The 16,435-nt window shown below is 46.7% G+C and overlaps 3 protein-coding genes across 3 annotated transcripts in view; 1 reads left to right on the top strand and 2 right to left on the bottom strand.

Annotated features, from left to right (window-relative positions):
- Positions 1-3,080: 3,080 nt before the first annotated feature.
- POPDC2 (popeye domain cAMP effector 2) lies at positions 3,081-7,932 on the bottom strand. Its single transcript, XM_072357204.1, has 3 exons — positions 7,442-7,932; positions 5,652-5,760; positions 3,081-3,551 (listed from the first exon to the last, which is right to left on the bottom strand). The coding sequence occupies exons 1-3, from the start codon at positions 7,930-7,932 to the stop codon at positions 3,081-3,083; spliced, it is 1,071 nt and encodes a 356-aa protein (XP_072213305.1).
- A 4,086-nt stretch (positions 7,933-12,018) lies between these two features.
- On the bottom strand, positions 12,019-14,010 carry COX17 (cytochrome c oxidase copper chaperone COX17). The gene is made up of 3 exons (XM_072352372.1): positions 13,791-14,010; positions 12,776-12,886; positions 12,019-12,237 (listed from the first exon to the last, which is right to left on the bottom strand). Exons 1-2 carry the CDS (start codon positions 13,907-13,909, stop codon positions 12,802-12,804), a joined length of 204 nt encoding a protein of 67 aa, XP_072208473.1. The 5' UTR covers positions 13,910-14,010; the 3' UTR covers positions 12,019-12,237; positions 12,776-12,801.
- CFAP91 (cilia and flagella associated protein 91) overlaps positions 13,908-16,435 on the top strand; it is a 34,685-nt gene continuing 32,157 nt past the window's right edge. The window contains exon 1 of the mRNA XM_072336758.1: positions 13,908-14,029. Within this exon, the coding sequence (XP_072192859.1) occupies positions 13,908-14,029 (122 nt within the window). The remainder of the gene's footprint in view (positions 14,030-16,435) is intronic.

Below are 16,435 nucleotides of genomic sequence, written 5' to 3'. Positions count from 1 at the left end.
TCCATTTTGTGCACCCAAGAGAAAGCCAGCTCACAGATGCAAAACTAAGTAGCAGTAGCTACGCATCTTGCAAACATTTATAGAACAAGCCAGAGCAAATGCAATATGGAAGGGGGAAAAGGCAGGTGGCTTCTGGTTGCATGGATTTTCATCCAGGGATTAAAGCTCTGTTTGCTAGGGAACACTGGGCTATAGAGCAGTATGCTGCTAAATCAAGTTTTGAACAGAACCCTTGAACCTGTCTCTCTTAAACGGGCAAATTACTGTAACAGCTGCTCTCCTGAAAAAGCATGTGCTCTTCTGTGGGATAACAGTCTGTTTGCTACAGTAGAACAACACGTCTCACAGGGAAGTTTTGTACTGAAACAGCCTCAAGTTGCAAGGAGGAGGTTTAGATTGGACATTAGGAAGAAATTCTTCACAGAGATGATGACCAGGGATTGGAAGAGGCTGTCCAAAGCAGTGGAGTTCCCACCCCTGAAGGTTTCTAAGAGATATGCAGATGTGGAACTAAGGGATGTGGTTTAGTGAGGGGATTCAGTAGGTCACACTGACGGCTGGACTTCATGACCTTGCAGGTATTTTCCAACTGAGATCATTCTATGGCTGTACAAAAATCACTGTGAGCGCTCAAAAATTGTTTCCTGCATTGTGGCATAGCAAGGTGACTACAGACAATGAAAAGAAAGGTGATTTGCAGAAGCACTCCAGCAAGAAGAATTTAGAGACTTTAGAGAACCAGAAGGTAATTACCAGGATCAAAGTTGCTGGGGAGACAGGTGAGAGCTCAGGACAGTGGAAAGCCCCAGGCAAGCTGTGAGACCACAGCTACTGTATGCCTCAAAGCAAGAATGCTTTGGGGACTATCCCTGCTTACTGTTTTTACCACTTTTAAGGCAGAAATTACAAAAGTGCTTGCCCCAGGATGCAACAGGCTGGTGTCCAGCCTGGAGGGAGGACTGCAGCTCCTCTCTAGCACTACCTTTTGCTGTTAAGTGTTCAGGTCATGGTGGAACAATGTCTTGATGTGAGAACTGACAAAGGAAGACAGTCCCCCTCCTGCACTCCAAATACAGGCCTCCGAAACGTTTGGGCTTCTATCACAAGTATCCACTTCAAATATCAACCCACGCTGACATTGCCTCAGTCTCAAGATCTAGAAATACAAGAGCTTCCAAATGTTTTAAAAGGACTTTGTGACAAGATATGGAGCTTTGTGTTGCATCCCATGAGCCTTCCCTAATACAGACATATACAAGCACCTTTTGCATGCATTTTCAGTGTTGTCTTATGCCAAACACAGCTGGCTGAAAGGTTCAGTTCAAGAAGAGCTGTGGTATTCCTTGACTCCATCACTTCCTTCCTTATTCTTTTTCTAACTGCATTTGAAATTCTGATTTAACCAGGCTTCATCTACTGGGAGAATTCTGCCAGTGACCTAAGAATGGATATCCTAGCACTGAGAAGACAACATACAAGCAAAACACAAAGTGCCTGTATCCCACTTACAGCACTAACTGCATTTATTTTTGATTGCATCTATGCAACAGAAATGCCTGACAGTTAAGAGAATGACTGTCTCGTAACTGATTCATGTTCCTGCTTCTCCAAGTAAGGACTGAAAAAGCTTCAAGTTTGTCCCACCAGCAGCTTACAGCCTGTCAAATGAGGAGGACTGCTAAGCAAGTTCCATCATATCCCAGGTTACAAGGCAGTAGACAGGGAAATGCAGGAAAGGCACATGACTTAATTCAAAGCAGAATGGTACAGGATGGGAAGATCTTCCAGCTCCACTGCTTTCAAAAAGTCCTTTTAGCTTTCTTGCAGATTCAGCTTGGACTCACGCAGTGGTCACTCCTAGGACAGAAATCCCAGGTCCAGGCTTAGAGTCTGGCAACTGGCTGCCAGAAAGCAGCACTTCAAGATGGCATGAATGCACATTTGGGGACTGCAGCTGGTGCGCAGCAGCTGGCTAAATGTAGCTCAGCATGGAATTTATCTCTCGGCCACTTGTATCTGGATTTCAAGTTTGAGCCACTCTACTAGCTATTTCTGTTCGCCTGTACTGCCCCAGTGTCCCCAAGCCCAGGAATTTCCTCCCCCAAGAGCAAGGAGCTGGTATTTTGGAGGGGAGCATCTTATTCCCACTTGCCAGAAAGTAGAACTTGGGGCATTTAAAAACAACACTTTATGTTTGGCCTGCCAGGGCTCAGGGTCATTGGAGACTTTGAACAATGCACAGTGCTCCCCACTATCCATCCATGTTAAGCTCTGGAGGTGGTTTTACTTCTGATGGCCTCACTGAGGTTGTCAACTCCCTCACCTGCATTTACCCTCCCCATTTCCACACCAGAGTATCTCCAGTCACAGCTCTACCTCACACAAGCAGGCTGGTCTCATGCTGTCCTTGCAGGTACCCATACTTCCTATTCACCTGGACACCATTATAGCTGCCTCCCCATGGGGAGAGGATAAGGCAGGGAGGAGCTTCCTATGGGCTGGTGACCAGTCCTTACACCCCACTGTGTGTCTGATGCCTGTAAATAAGCCTTTACCTCCTCCTGCTTAAAATTATGCAGATCAAGTTCATCTCCTTGGGTTCTCTCTATCAGCTGGCAAAAAAATGCTGTCAAGAGCAACAGATCTCATGGCATTATCTCAGTCCTTCCCAACACCATGATGACCAGGCAGTTGCACCTGGCAGTCAAGGTGTATTTGGGGTGATTTCCTTGGGGAAAAAAAGGGCTGTGTGGTGTGGGTTTATACCTACTTGTATTCTAACCTCTGTAACAGGAGAGTAAGAGCATCCTGTGCTGGCTGCAGGAAGCCACCAGGAGGAAACTGGTAAGGCCAAGCAGCCTCTATCTTCTGCTCTGTGTTGGGTATTGGGTAGGTGGTGTCTGCGTCACTCTGCTTTGGGGCTGCTGTACCTCTGCCCCTGACCTCAAGGGAGCCACCTGCACTCTTCCTCACCTCTGTGGCAAGCAAGGGCAAGAGGTTGGGGAAGGACTTGCTGCCACTGGTGGGTACTTACGCGTGGGTGCCACGTGGGGTGACACATGCCTGTGCAAGGAGCACCCTCACTTCATATACTCCCCTTCGCTCACATAGTCCATAAATGACCCTGGTAACTCAGCAAAATCTTCCAAGACAAGACTGGTGGAGTCCTCACCCAGCAGGTCGCTCTCAGGCTGGGAGGACCGAGGGCGCGAAGCAGGTGGTGGTGGTGGTGGAGGCTGTGGAGGGGGTTCCAAGGCCCCATCCAGCCCGTGGTCAGGCTGCGGTGAGCACGGCAGCTCCTCAGCCTCCTCCAGCTCCCCCTCTGAGGAGGCCGGCCCCAGGACATGGTAGAGGCTGGGCAAGCGGATGTCAAAGCGGAGACCAAACTTGGCAAAGAGCTTCTCATTGAGGGAGTAGAGTTTCTCTGAGATGTCATAGCCGAGATGGGAGGAGAAGAGGCGGGCAATGTAGCGGTCCTTCCTCAGGAGGAGGTACAGCCTCCGCCTTGGCCAGGTGATGTAGCTGCAGTCAGTTTCAGCTGTCAGTGTGACCTGTGGGGCAGGGTAAGGGAGTCATTATCGCCATTTTTTACACTAGCTATAAGACCAGGCTAACAATAATTTTTAAAATATACAACACATGACCATACATTGCAATAAATATAATAATAATGGAAGAAACATATGCAGGGTGAAACACTTTTGGGCCAGAGAAGAACATCTGAATGTAATGGAGACACTGGCATGCAAAGAAGCATCGGAACCAAAATATCCCAGGGGCTCCCTTTCACTCCATACACAGGGGTCTCCTTGGCCAGTCACCGTGGCAGAGGGCCATTGGGAAGCTGAACATAGCTTGGCTGCAAGTGTGTGTCCTTGGGACTGATATCTAACACTGCTGTCGTGCAAGCAGCTGCCCTATGAAAGAAATACAGGACCTAATACCTGAGAACTTCCCCAGGGCAAGGTTAGTGAGAGTATGGGTCACACAGAAACCGCAGTGAGAAGAATCTCCTTTCCCTAACCAATTTCTGGTGAGCTGCAGCAAGAAGAGTTTTCTTCTAACCAGGGCAACAGGACAGGATTTGTTCACGAACCCCTCTGGCATCATCAGAGCTTCTGAGAGAATGAGCCAGCCACAAAACCTGACTCCTCCAGGCACTGGAAGCCAGCAGCTTAGCAGCAGTGTGGGAAGAAGATGTGGCCAAAGCAGAAGCCATGAGAATAAGTGGAGTGAGTCAGGCCCCTGCCATTTCTCATTGAGCTTAGAACTGCTCAACCCAGTCATCCACGGGAAAAAATGTGGGCAAGAAAAGCCTTTCATGTCCTCTTCCAGCAAAAGTCCAGAGTCAAATATGCATTTTTCTATCCAAATGATTGTGGCGCTGGAATAAGGTTGAGATGAGATAGTCTAATTAGTGACACAGATGAGAGTGGGTCTAACACTTGCCCAAGATAGCATGTCACCACAGGCATCAAGAACAACGTTCTGCCAGGAACATGGACCAGTCAAACCTCACCTGATGAATTCTGGTCTCATGAAGCCTGATAATTCTTCACTCTCCTTAGTGAGATGACAAGGATTTAGGCATTTCTAGCATGCTGCTGCAGCCTTTCCCTATCTAGACCAACACCACCTATCCCAGTGCCCTGCACAATTGATCTCCCTGACCAGGAGCTCTAGAAACATCCAATTCCACAAAAATTAGCTCAGAAAGCACTGCAGATGCCTGTGCAGATAATTCCTGCCTTAGATGGACCTTTTCCCTCAGGGAACCACAGGTATTGTTCTCTCTTCTCAACTCTTACTCACACAGAACCCGGGAGTGGGTTGAAGCCTGGTGCAGAACACAAGATACCCTCACCTTTGGCACAGCCATGCTGTTGTTACTCTCTGTCCACCTCAGTACCTTGGCCTAACATCTCTTCTGTTAACAAGCCGTAGACTGTGCCACCCTTACAGGGTCAGCCATTCCCTGCTGCTGCTCCTCTGGTAGGATTGCAATGATCAGTGATGGCAAGGGTCTCAGAACCAGTCACCATCACCCCACCCTCACAGTATCCAGGCCAAATTCAGACCTGAGGAAAGCAGATATGGGGAGCTGCCTTGGCTTAACCAAGTCTGAACGTCACTGTCCTCATAAGAGCATAATTCCCTCATGACTGTCCCACCCTCCCCAGGGATTAGCAAAGCCCCTCCTCATATGCCCCAAGTGGCACGCTCTAGACTGACATCCTGACAGCTATCAGCCAGCCCCAGTTCATGGGTTAAAGGCAGAGAGATACAGGCTTGCGTAATCTCCTCCAGAAGGAAAGCCAAACAACAAATACTGTGGTGTTGACAGCAAGAGCAAAACCCTCTCAATTGCTGCAAATAACAATCGTTCTGGTCTCTCAGCAAGGGATTCCACTGCTCAGAAAGGACCATATTCAGGCGTGAATCATCCTTTCTGCTTCTCCACCCCAAATAGATGCCACCCTGCCACAGAACAATGCAGCCCACTGGGCAAACACTTCAGTGTTGGTATAAGGGAGCATTCTGACAGCAGCAAGCCAGAACCCAAAGCCTCCCTGCCAGCTGAACTGTGCCTGGCATTGCTGCTGGCTGGCTGTGGAAAACCAGCAGTGAGTCTGGGTGACTCTCAGGGTTACCTGGAACGTTCCTTCCTCAGAAGGTCGTAGTGACTCCCATTCTGGAGAGTCCAGGAACTGGTATGGAAAGATGTAGTGGAGGAACTGCCCGTCTTGGCTCACGCGGACCCTGCAGGTACAGGCAAGATGCACAGGTTTAGATTGCAAAGCAGATACCCCATGAAATTGATCACACAGCCAGTCCCACCTGCAAGGAGAGGCCTTCTCCCTGCCTCACGTGTGTCCCACAGCCTACCAAAGGTAGCTGCAAATGCTCCAGCCTTTTGGGCTGTCTGTCTTTTTCTCAAGGGGAAACAAGGTTAACTGCCACTGCCCTGCTCTCCACCTGTTTCATTTCTTACTGCATACCCAGCACTCACAGGTGCAATGCCAATCCTAAACCAGGGCTTCTCAGCCCACCGGACTGCTGCTGTTCAAGTACTTCTCAACCTAACCATACCTCTTTCCACCAGCATCTTCCCCCTTTCCTTTGAGTTGCACGAGGGCAGGCAATCCTCACCTCCATGCTGCCCAGTCCTCTCCCAAAATCACTCTGGCATCATGCTGCAAACTCATTGCACATTCAATCTCAAAGCCCCTTGTCTTCCAAGCATCATTTACACAGCCTGGAACAATGACAGGGCAGGCTGAAGCTCTGTTCTTAGCTCTGCACCACCACACTGCTGCATGATTTGGGGTCTCTTATCCCTCTATTGCCATGCTCTGCATTAGCATGAGCTCGTGGGCAATTCCAGCTTTTAGGAGTTACAAGGCTCGGTTTGCTGCTGAATTCCAGTTAGTTAGATGCACTGCCTGGGTAGGTCAAGGACTGCAAGACTGCAAGTCTAGCAAGTTCCAGCCACATCCTATGCTTCCAGTCCACCTTATATTGTTATTATCCCATTCCAGAGAGGGCATCATAAGAGCAGCCATGCTCTGCAGGGTCAGCCTGCATAAAGTAACAGGGTGGGTAGCAAGAAATGCAAATCCAATCCCACCTCCATAAAACATCCCATAGCAAGATGCATACTTCCCACAGCAAAAGAGGGCAGAACAACCCCACCAGCACTGGCTTACTGCATGCTGCAGCATTTTATGCTCACAGAGCAGCAGCAGACGACCCAGTCAGAAATACATGTACCCAGTTTCCTCCCAGTACATTGCCTGGGTTGGCAGTCCCAGAACACCCCCTAGAAATGTACAAACACACAAGAAAAAGCAAGGACAACCCTTCTTCATGCACCCCTTCACCTCTGCTGCAGTAGACAAAAAAAAGAAAGGGGCCTGCAGAGGTGAGATGGATTCTCTTGACAAAATGACGCTTGAAGTGGAAAAACTGAGCCTTGAGGGTTCGGGTAAAGGGAATGGGGAAGGAGCTCTCCCTTAATACTGCTCCAGGGCAGCAGGTGAACCAAAGACTTCTGCTCGGCATGCTCAGTCACCCATAACACAGAGCAGTGCCTGGAACTCACAAGAACACAGGCTCAGACACACCTCCTGCTCCAATGGCCCCCACTAGAAACAAAGCAACTTTCAAAAGACAAAGAAAGAGGTAAGGAACCCCCAGCATTATCAAAAGCACAGCTGTGCTGGCTGTGTATCATTACCTGAAATATATATAGAAAAAGGCCAAAGACTAACTGAACAACAACAACAAAAATATCAGCAAAACCTAGCAGGCAGATATATATCAACAAAGCCCTTTCAGAGGAAGGATATAATCACCACCCCAGTTAGTACAGAGGGAGAAAACTATGAACAGCAGCCTCAGTGCTTTGCTGTGGGCCTGCTGGGAACTGGGAGAGCTTTACCTGCCAGACAGGAGCAAGGAGAGCCGGTCGATGGGCGTCTTGCCCTCCACTGCGTAATTCTGGTCTCGGTCTAGCGATTGCACTTGCTCTTCACAGCATTTCACAATTTCTCTGTAGACTTCCAGGGGCACCTGCAAGGGCAGGTACATGGCCTTGTAGAGAAGCTCGAACTCTTCGGGGACGGTGTCTCTGCGAAGCCGGTAAGCAAGGTGGGCCAGCTGCAGCACGCAGGTGAGGACGAGCAACACATTCCAGACTAAGATGTCAAGCCCACAGGCGCTCAGCCAGCCCCACAGAGCATAGCAGAAGTAGCCTGGCGCCAGGAGGCCGAAAATGTAGAGGGACCCGAAGATGCCGCTGCCACCCATGTAGCCCAGGAGGACAATACAGCTGGCCAGATGGTAGGCCGCTCCCTCCATGTGCTCCTTCCAGGCATCGCAGGCAGGAGGTTGGAGGACAGCTTGGTCCCAGGAAGGGCTGTTGGTGCTCATCCTGCCCTGGCCGGCTGGAGTTAAAAAGCAACTGTCATATGCAAAGAGTGCAGAGGTCTGAAAGCAGAGCTGCTGGGTGACTGTTCCTCCTCCCACTCCTCAGTGCCGGCCGGTCCCACAGCAGCACACTTCACGGCAACATGTTAAAGCACTGTTAGATGTTTTCACTCCTGAAAAATCCCCAAAGAACTCACTTTTTCTCTTTGTGGCTCACAAATCAGGCTGGCCCTCTCCCTACCTGCGCCAAAGAAAAACAGATCTGGCAAAACAGAAGCTGAAAAAGCACAGGCAAAGAGAAAGCAGAGGCCATTAGCTGGAAAATTCTGAGCCCAGTTAGAGATCTGGTTGCAATGCTCCTGTCGCCAGCCCTCTGGCAGTGAAAATGAGCCCGTGAGAGCGCGGCGGGGAGGGCGGCCGGGTTGGATTTGGTACGTCTATCACTTGGCAGCAGCGAGGAGAGGGACCCCAGAGGGATAACCATGTTTGGAATTGAAATCCAAGGAGCAAAAGCAGCAAGGGGAATGGAGAACAGGCACGCACCCGCCACTTAACATAACTCAGGCACCCAGATAAGTCCAGTGCAACGAGGGGAAAGGAGAGGGAGAGCAACGGGGTTTATCACTGAGAACTCCAGGCATCTGCAGGGCTCAGCACTGTGCTGTGCTCTTACAAGAGAGTGACCCTCACACGGAACAAAAAAGGAGAAAGGTTGTCTCCTTCTGCTGCGACAGGCAGCGGTGCCAGGATTTCAACAGAAGAGAGACTGTTCCATAGGACATTATTTTCCAGCAATGGGCTCTGCAACACAGCCTCTCCATGAGCAGAGCATTTCAGACCTAAGGCTTGAGGTACAGCACCAGAGCACAATTGTAAGTGCAAGGGATAGAGCTAAAGACAGTGAGCTGTTGGGACACAGCTTTATCTGTTGTGAAGAGATTCTATTGTCTAAAAGTTCCAGGCACGTGGAAGCGTGCTTTGCATGGACATCCCAACTGAGCAAGGATTCTTTCACTCCATGAGTAACAGGCCTATGTTGTCAGCCACGGGTAGGATGTGTAAATGCAGCTTTTCCCCTGCTTCGAGTAACACATTATCAATCACACCAGCAGGATCCACCCCTGTGCCAGGAAGCAGTAACATTTCAGGCATTGACGCAACCAGCACGGTCAGTCAACAGTATGAAGTCGGCCTGCATGGGTCAGTGGGGTAGGGATAGGGTTTCCAAGGGTGGTTGTGTTTCAGGATGAGCTTGCAGCTGCCCTGCCTAACATGCCATTCCCATAGGCATCATTCATTTAAAGAAACACAATCAGCTCTGCCACTAATAGCCCTCTAGGATAACACTATCAACTGGGTGAGGCACAAGCAATGCTTCACGAAAGCCTTCAAGAACATATCATGGTCTTAGCTGGCACAAATGCTCTCTGCAATTACTAGTCTATGTGCAACACAGTGCTGAACCATTCCTGAGAGCAGCAAAGGTACCCTGACCAGTTGCCACATGGTAAGGAAATAACACAAATAAAGCTTCACCCAGGGGGGTGAGTACAATCCAGACAGAAACAGGGTGAAGTGATGCAGGGAAACTTGTCTCTGTGGTTCTTTAGTTAAGACAGAAATTCTACCAAGACATAACAAAGCTCAGCTGCAAGAGGTATCTTTGGCCCCTTTGTAGAGAGGGAAGGATGATATTACAGCCAAAGTATTACAACAGTACCGGGAGCCAAGTTCTGTTTTCCCCGCCATTGTCACATCCACGATACACAAGCTATTGTTGAGAACAACTGCATTATGGCCTCTGCAAAAACAATATTATAAGGAACACTTTTTTGTAGGGCAAGCTGGCATTTGATGCAAAGGGGAATTGTAATATCAAGACTGGGAGTACTTAAGATACATTACATAAGATATGCAAGACAAAAATGAACTGCTGCAAGTAACAATGCTGAACTGTGTTTGAAGAAGCACTCTGAAAAGCAAAGCTGCAGTAAGATTACCTCTAGATCTGCCTCATCTGAATAACTGGTTCACTTCAGAGCCCAGCTTCAACGCAGTTTGTTAAACACCTCCCAGTTCTTCCTTTTCTTTCTGGTAGATCCCATTCCTGCATGTAATCGTGGGTCACAATTTCTCCTGCCTTTCTGTACTATCAAAAAACTTCTGCAGCATTACCAAAGAAAGGGACCAAAAAAGAGAAAAAAACAACACATTTTAGCTCAGGTAAATTCTTGCACTAGGAGATACCCAGGTACCCAAAGTTAACTACTCCTTAGGACAAAGAAAGTGCTGCTCCTGATATCTTCCAGGACACATCTCACTTAGAGGAAAAAAAAACACTGATGTCAGTAACTGCAGCCATTGGGATTGCAAGGAGCATATCCCAGGGCTGGACTTCCTATACAGTATTGTGACATTCAGCTGGGGTCAAGCCCTGACTTCTTATACTAGTACTGTAACATGTACAAATCAAGGCCTGTATCATTGAAGATACAGAATGAAGAGTCCTGAATGGCAGTGTGCAAGAGTGCCTGAGCTGCTGAGGTTGCTTCGAGCATTTGTTTGGATCAGTGCTTGTAGAGGTGTCTGGCAACCACTGCAAAATGACTGAAACACCAAGGCCCAAACTTTGCTTTCTGCATTAATACAGTGGCCATCTTCACGGCATGTTCAGTTTTCCATCCAACAAGAGCTTAAAGAACTTCCTTAGTTTTCTGAAACAAGATTTTATTCTAATGCATTGCCTAGAATTGGAACACACGCCATCCCATCTAGAGATGATGAGATTCATCCAAGCTGAGAGTGCATAAGCCAATACTGACTCAAGGGGAAAAGCTAAACAAACACTAGAAGGGAGATATCAAGCTCAAAACAATTTGGAATCAAGAGAGAAAATAATAAGATACTTGAGCAGCATCAAAACTCCTTACTGAAAGAAGACACGTAGGCACTACAACAAATGAGCACGTGAGGAAGAAAAATAGACGTGTCAAGCTCTTCAGCTCTGAAATCAGCAGCACGTCAATGGTTCCTACTGACTTCTCACCTATAAAGAACTCATTCAGTAGCATTTAACACTCAGGAACAGGTGATGATGCAAACCAGGTGCATTATATGTTTGGCAAATAGATCTGTGTACTTAGCATTATCCTCCATCCTTAAGAAGCAGCCCAGCACCAAGAGATTATCAGTCTCAGATCCCGCAGCAGCTACACTACCGGTTGTTCTCCTCGGGATGTATACAGGTTCACTAGTGACCTCGTAATCTGAAAAGAAGTCTAATCACCTGCATTGTGGACACTAAGACCTCGATGGCCTAAAGTCAGAGAGGGAATAGTTAGACCATTGTTTTCAATTTATTCCATAGTGCATTACCAACAACACTTAATTACAACAGCATTCTGTTCTCCCCTGCCCAGCTTTTTACTCTGTGGCACCATTTCCACACAGGATACAGCGTCACAGGGCCTCTGTCCTTTGCTTATGAAACACTGTAGAAAGCAGTCTGAATTCCTCTCACAATCTGCAAGTCTCAACAGAGAGAATACCAAGTGCCACTTAACACTGGTTGTGGGCTCATTGCTGCTAGCATCAGATTATGCAACCCCCAGCACACAGAGAATGGATCACTACTACACACACACCTGCAACAGCAATCAAGACAAAGCATAGATTTCTTATCTTCAGTTTCTGAAAAGAAAGCTCAGCAGGAGGAAATAACCAATTATACTACCTTAGAGCCAATTGGTTCTACTTTTCAGTAGGGGAAAGTAAACTTAGTTTTGATTCTAAGGAAAGTTTGTTTCCTAAGACTGCAGAAGTCTTTGCAGAAATAGTTACACTTAGAGTTACAAGCTCCCCGACAAGCCTCAGCCTGACTTTGCTAAAAGCTAGCATGATTTCTCAATTTGCATCAGACAGAAAAGCCACACTGAAGGCCCACCTGTTCAGCCAGGTCTGACTGATCCCTGCTCTCATTTCAATTAAAGCTATTCTCATGCTCTCCATTCCTATAGCTCAGTGTTTTCAATAACCAAAGCCATTTATTTCCCTTTTTACTGAAAACAAACAAAAAACCAGAAGTCAGGATCACTGGTCATTTTTAGACTTTTATTAAGAGGGAAAAATATATATTTTCTACAGCAGCAATAAAGAGGTAACAGTGGAAAAGCTGCAGATGTGATACACAGTTTAGCATTAAAGACTCATTATAAATAGGTTCTTTTATCGTATTTGTCCTTTGAAGCAACTTTCAGAAATAGCTTATTTTCCAGCCTTCCAGTACACCGATCACACAACAGTCATCATCTAGAAAAGGGAGGAAAGACAGCTTCGTTAAACATGGATTCCCACAGGATATCAAGGGACAGTTTAACAGTTTCCAGACATTAAGAGTATCCTATACAAACAGTCCTACTCTGCTTTTAAACTGGTTCCAGAGTTTCTTTCTGAACTCCAGAGTGAGGTAAGTCCATTTCCAAACAATATGAGGCGAGAACAGGTTTTCCCCCTCTATGTGACTTTTGGATGAAGGAGGGGCATGAACTAAACACAGTGTCCTACCATTAGAAATCTAAAATGAACTCTGGATTTCTTGAAAGAGAAGAGAGGCAGAATCAAACTTCACCATTCAAGAGTGCTCTCAGAAGGCTTCATCACCCTCACAAGGAGAGAAGCAGTTACTCCAGGGTCAATAAGATTTACTTGGCCTTCCCTCTTTTATGGAAGATTTGCCCTTTGTCATCATGGACAGTACCCTGTACTTTCCAGCGGCACCAGCTGAGACACCAGGATACTTTAGAGGCAGAAACCAAGCAGTGAATGCACTTCTGTAGGTTATACTCACCACACACATCATCTTGCTCATCCCACTCATATCTTAAAGCCCAGAGCTCTCATACACTCTTTGTGAGCTTCAATTAAATGCCTGCAGTTTTCTTCCCCCTTCTCAATGATGCTGCAAAACAAAAAGATTTCCAAGGCTCAGCAACAGAACGTTATCCTACTATTAGTCAAAACCACACAGCTGACAAGCTGTTGGGGACAATTAAAAATAAATAAGTAACAATTAGGCTCCAGAGATTTTTTTGCCTATCCTGTCTAGGGTAGCACTAACAGTGTCCACAGTGTGCAGGTCTACTGGGATTTTATACTTTGTTGGGTTGCTCATCTTGACAGCAAATTCTCAAATCATTCAGTAAGGAGAGGGACAAGGTTTCTACAGTACAAGGCAAATTAGACTGGCTTTACCAATAAACAATGGTTTAGTCCAGTTTTTGATGGTTTTTAGGGATTTTGTGGGGAAGAAAAAAAAAAGGGGGGGGGGAAAGGGGGAAGAGAAACATAAAAAAGTCCATCTACGTATTAAAAACAAAAACAAGCACATTATCACAGACAGTAACTTCCAATATTAGTCACCCATCCCATTGCCCATAACGTATTCAAATAGCAGCAGGAAGCCGCCGTCACTACAGTGCAGCACACACCATAAAACCAGTTCAGACTCGCTCTCTGGCGGCTTGTAGTGCACTTCCTCTCCCCATGGGCGAGGATTCCACTGCCAGAAGCACAAACTGGGCGTACTAAAATACATTATACTCTTCACCGTTTTAGCTTGGTTACGGTAAGCCCGACTAGAAGCGTCAGCCACACACGGAAGCTTCATCTGACACAAGACTTTCACCGAACCCCCTTTTCTCACGGGGACCTGGACACGCACACCCCTGACTTTCGCAGAGCCAGCAGCACCGAAGCCCAGGCAGCTACAGCGGCCGGTCCCCGCCCTCCATTACAGCAGGCCGCCACACGTCAAGCCCTAACGGCGCGCCCAGGCTGCCCGAGGCCGCGGCCGGGCCACTCACCAGGCGTCCCGCGCCTTCTTGGTCTCTGGACAGGCGCAGCAGGGCTTCAGCGGCTTCTTCTCGTCCCGCGTCTCCCCAGCGCCCTTGGAGTCGCAGCTGGCAGCCGCTACCGTCGACATGGCGAGCGGCTCGCTACTGTCGCGGCCTACTAGAGACACGGGGCCTGCAACGAGCTCCGTTTCCGGGACTAACCTCGCCTCATTGCGCCTGCGCGCAAAGCCCGCGGCATGCCGGGAAGTGTAGTTCCTAGGCCTCAGTACGCCTCTGCGTGGTTGTTGCGCATGCGCGATGCGCCCTCGAGGTGCTGTGCTCAGTGTTGTGCTTCATTTCTTCAGTTCAGTTGGCAGATGCACAGGTTCACTGTGCAGTGCCTTGCCATTGTTTTGTTTGTTCAATGTACTGTGTGTTTTCCTTTCAAATTAACTAGCTTTGTCTTTTCCTCTTATAGTTTTCTCTACTGTTTACTATCCAAAGACCTAGCTCTGGAGGCAAAAACCTTGAAGAACCTGGGGTAAAAACCTTACGGGGATTTTCCAAGTCTGTAAGTGAACAGTGTCTTATAAGTTTATAACAGTGTCTATTTTATAGTCTAGCTAGAGCTACTAAATGCTGAGCGAGGTGGTGTGAAACATGACATAAAGGGTGAATTTAGCAATGGAAAATCCATGTAGTGAAGCAGAGATAAATGTATTTTGGTGTTTTCCATGCAGTGTCTATTCTGGGATCTATTAACCCTTTACTGTCTTGAAAAAAAAAAGACACCTATTTAATATTGATCTAGAGAAATATTTTTGTCTTTGAACTAGTGTAAATATGAGACAGTCACTGCCCCAGCAGCCCAATTAACCTGTGTCTAATTGTCACACGAGTTGTCTGTATTTCTGGTTAACACTTAGTTACACGTGCTACAAGAAAAGGACTTCAAACATCAGAGAGAGATGACTTGTCAGGGCCCAATTATCTAGCACACTGACTGCCCATGAACCTTTTATGCAGGAATTCCATAGCCCAGCACTGCACTATCCCCTCCTGGGAGATCATCACATAAAGCTGTCTGGAAACGGTCTCATACTGGAAAGTGAGTTGTTAAAGAAACACGATTAGGGTAGAATCGTGATTACTTTTAAGGCATTTCTGCCAGATTTAATGCTCTATGAGTTTAGTACCACAACAGATCATCCCTTGCCAGAAATTGAGCCAGATCTTTAGAGTGTCAGAGGCTGGAGGTGGACAGCAGTTTGCAAGATTGCAACCTCTTTTCATTTTCTGCTTCATTTCAAAGCAGAACTACTGCCTTCATCCTCATGAGGGCTCAGCAGACAACATCCCAGAGATTGTGAGGTCTCATGCTGGGATGAGGACTGTATGGCCCATTCATCCATGGTGAGAAAAATGATGAGCCTCCTGCAATAACATACAGAGCAAAAGTTTTGTCCTGATCGATATTTACAGCAGAAATTTCAAGCATTGTTACCACTGCTTCTGCTAAGGAACCAATGTTTTTTATGGAACACATTAGATTGTTTCCGGCAATGAATGACTTTTCTGGTGAAAACTGGTTCTTTGTATAGAAAAATAAACTAGACATTAGTACTTCTTTTTCCATAAACTTAACTTAAAATCTCTCTCCAGTTTGTGCTAAGATTATCATCACTTTAATGTTATGCCTCCTTATCTTTTCACTACCCTGAAAGCACATCCAGATATATTGGATATATTAGATTATGAACTTGACATGGAACATATTAAAAGTCAGATCAGTCAATTCAGTATGCAATCACCGTGGCAACATCACAGAAGAAGGAAGCTGGGATTTTGTTCTCCTCTACAGAGTCAACCACAGCAGCTGTTGATGCAGATATTCCCAAATAGGAAACCTCTTTCGTTCTCTCTTCTCATGACTTGGAAGAGTAAGACTTAAAATCCTTCAAAACCTCTCCATAAATTGCCAAAAATGCCTGAATGAGAGCCCAAGCCATCAGACAGCTTAGCCAGCACTAATACAACACCCCATGTATGCATGTATGATCTCTGATTAGTAATCCTACAGAAAGCAAATGCTGTCTAAGGTCCATGCTTATGCAATACAGGAAATCTCATCCAGAACACAAATTTACTTGTCCACGTACTGAAAAAATGATGAGTCACATAACATATTCCATAATATCGCCTCACCTTGATCATTTTGCTCAAATCAGGCAGTGTTACTCCAATGAATGGTGCTCAGATGTTGATCCACCATAGAACCAGTGAATTATCAGTATCAGTCCATTTCTTGCTTGCTATATACATTACAGTCATCCCTGCTGCTATTAAATATTTTATTCTGCCTGGTGCAGTGCCATTTTGTTGTCAGTGTCAGTAGCAAATCTTGCTTGCTTTAATCTGTTCAAGTCTCTCTTGATCATGTTTTATGAAATGTGAGCTCTGTTGTAGCAAACAGTTTAACAGTCGCAACAAACTGCAGGAGATAAACGAAAGCCTGGAAGGAATACTTAGCATTTCCAAATACGTTACTGATTTTGGCTGCGTTCTTGTGCGCACTCATGTCCCAGCATCTCACTCCTCTTAAATATTGCATCAATACATATGTTATATAGCACTGCAAGTTGCTCGTCAAGAGCAGGATATATTACATGTCTTCT

Source organism: Excalfactoria chinensis, chromosome 1 (genome assembly GCF_039878825.1).
Source record: "Excalfactoria chinensis isolate bCotChi1 chromosome 1, bCotChi1.hap2, whole genome shotgun sequence".
NCBI lineage: Eukaryota > Metazoa > Chordata > Aves > Galliformes > Phasianidae > Excalfactoria > Excalfactoria chinensis.
This window is presented reverse-complemented; position numbering and strand designations above follow the sequence as displayed.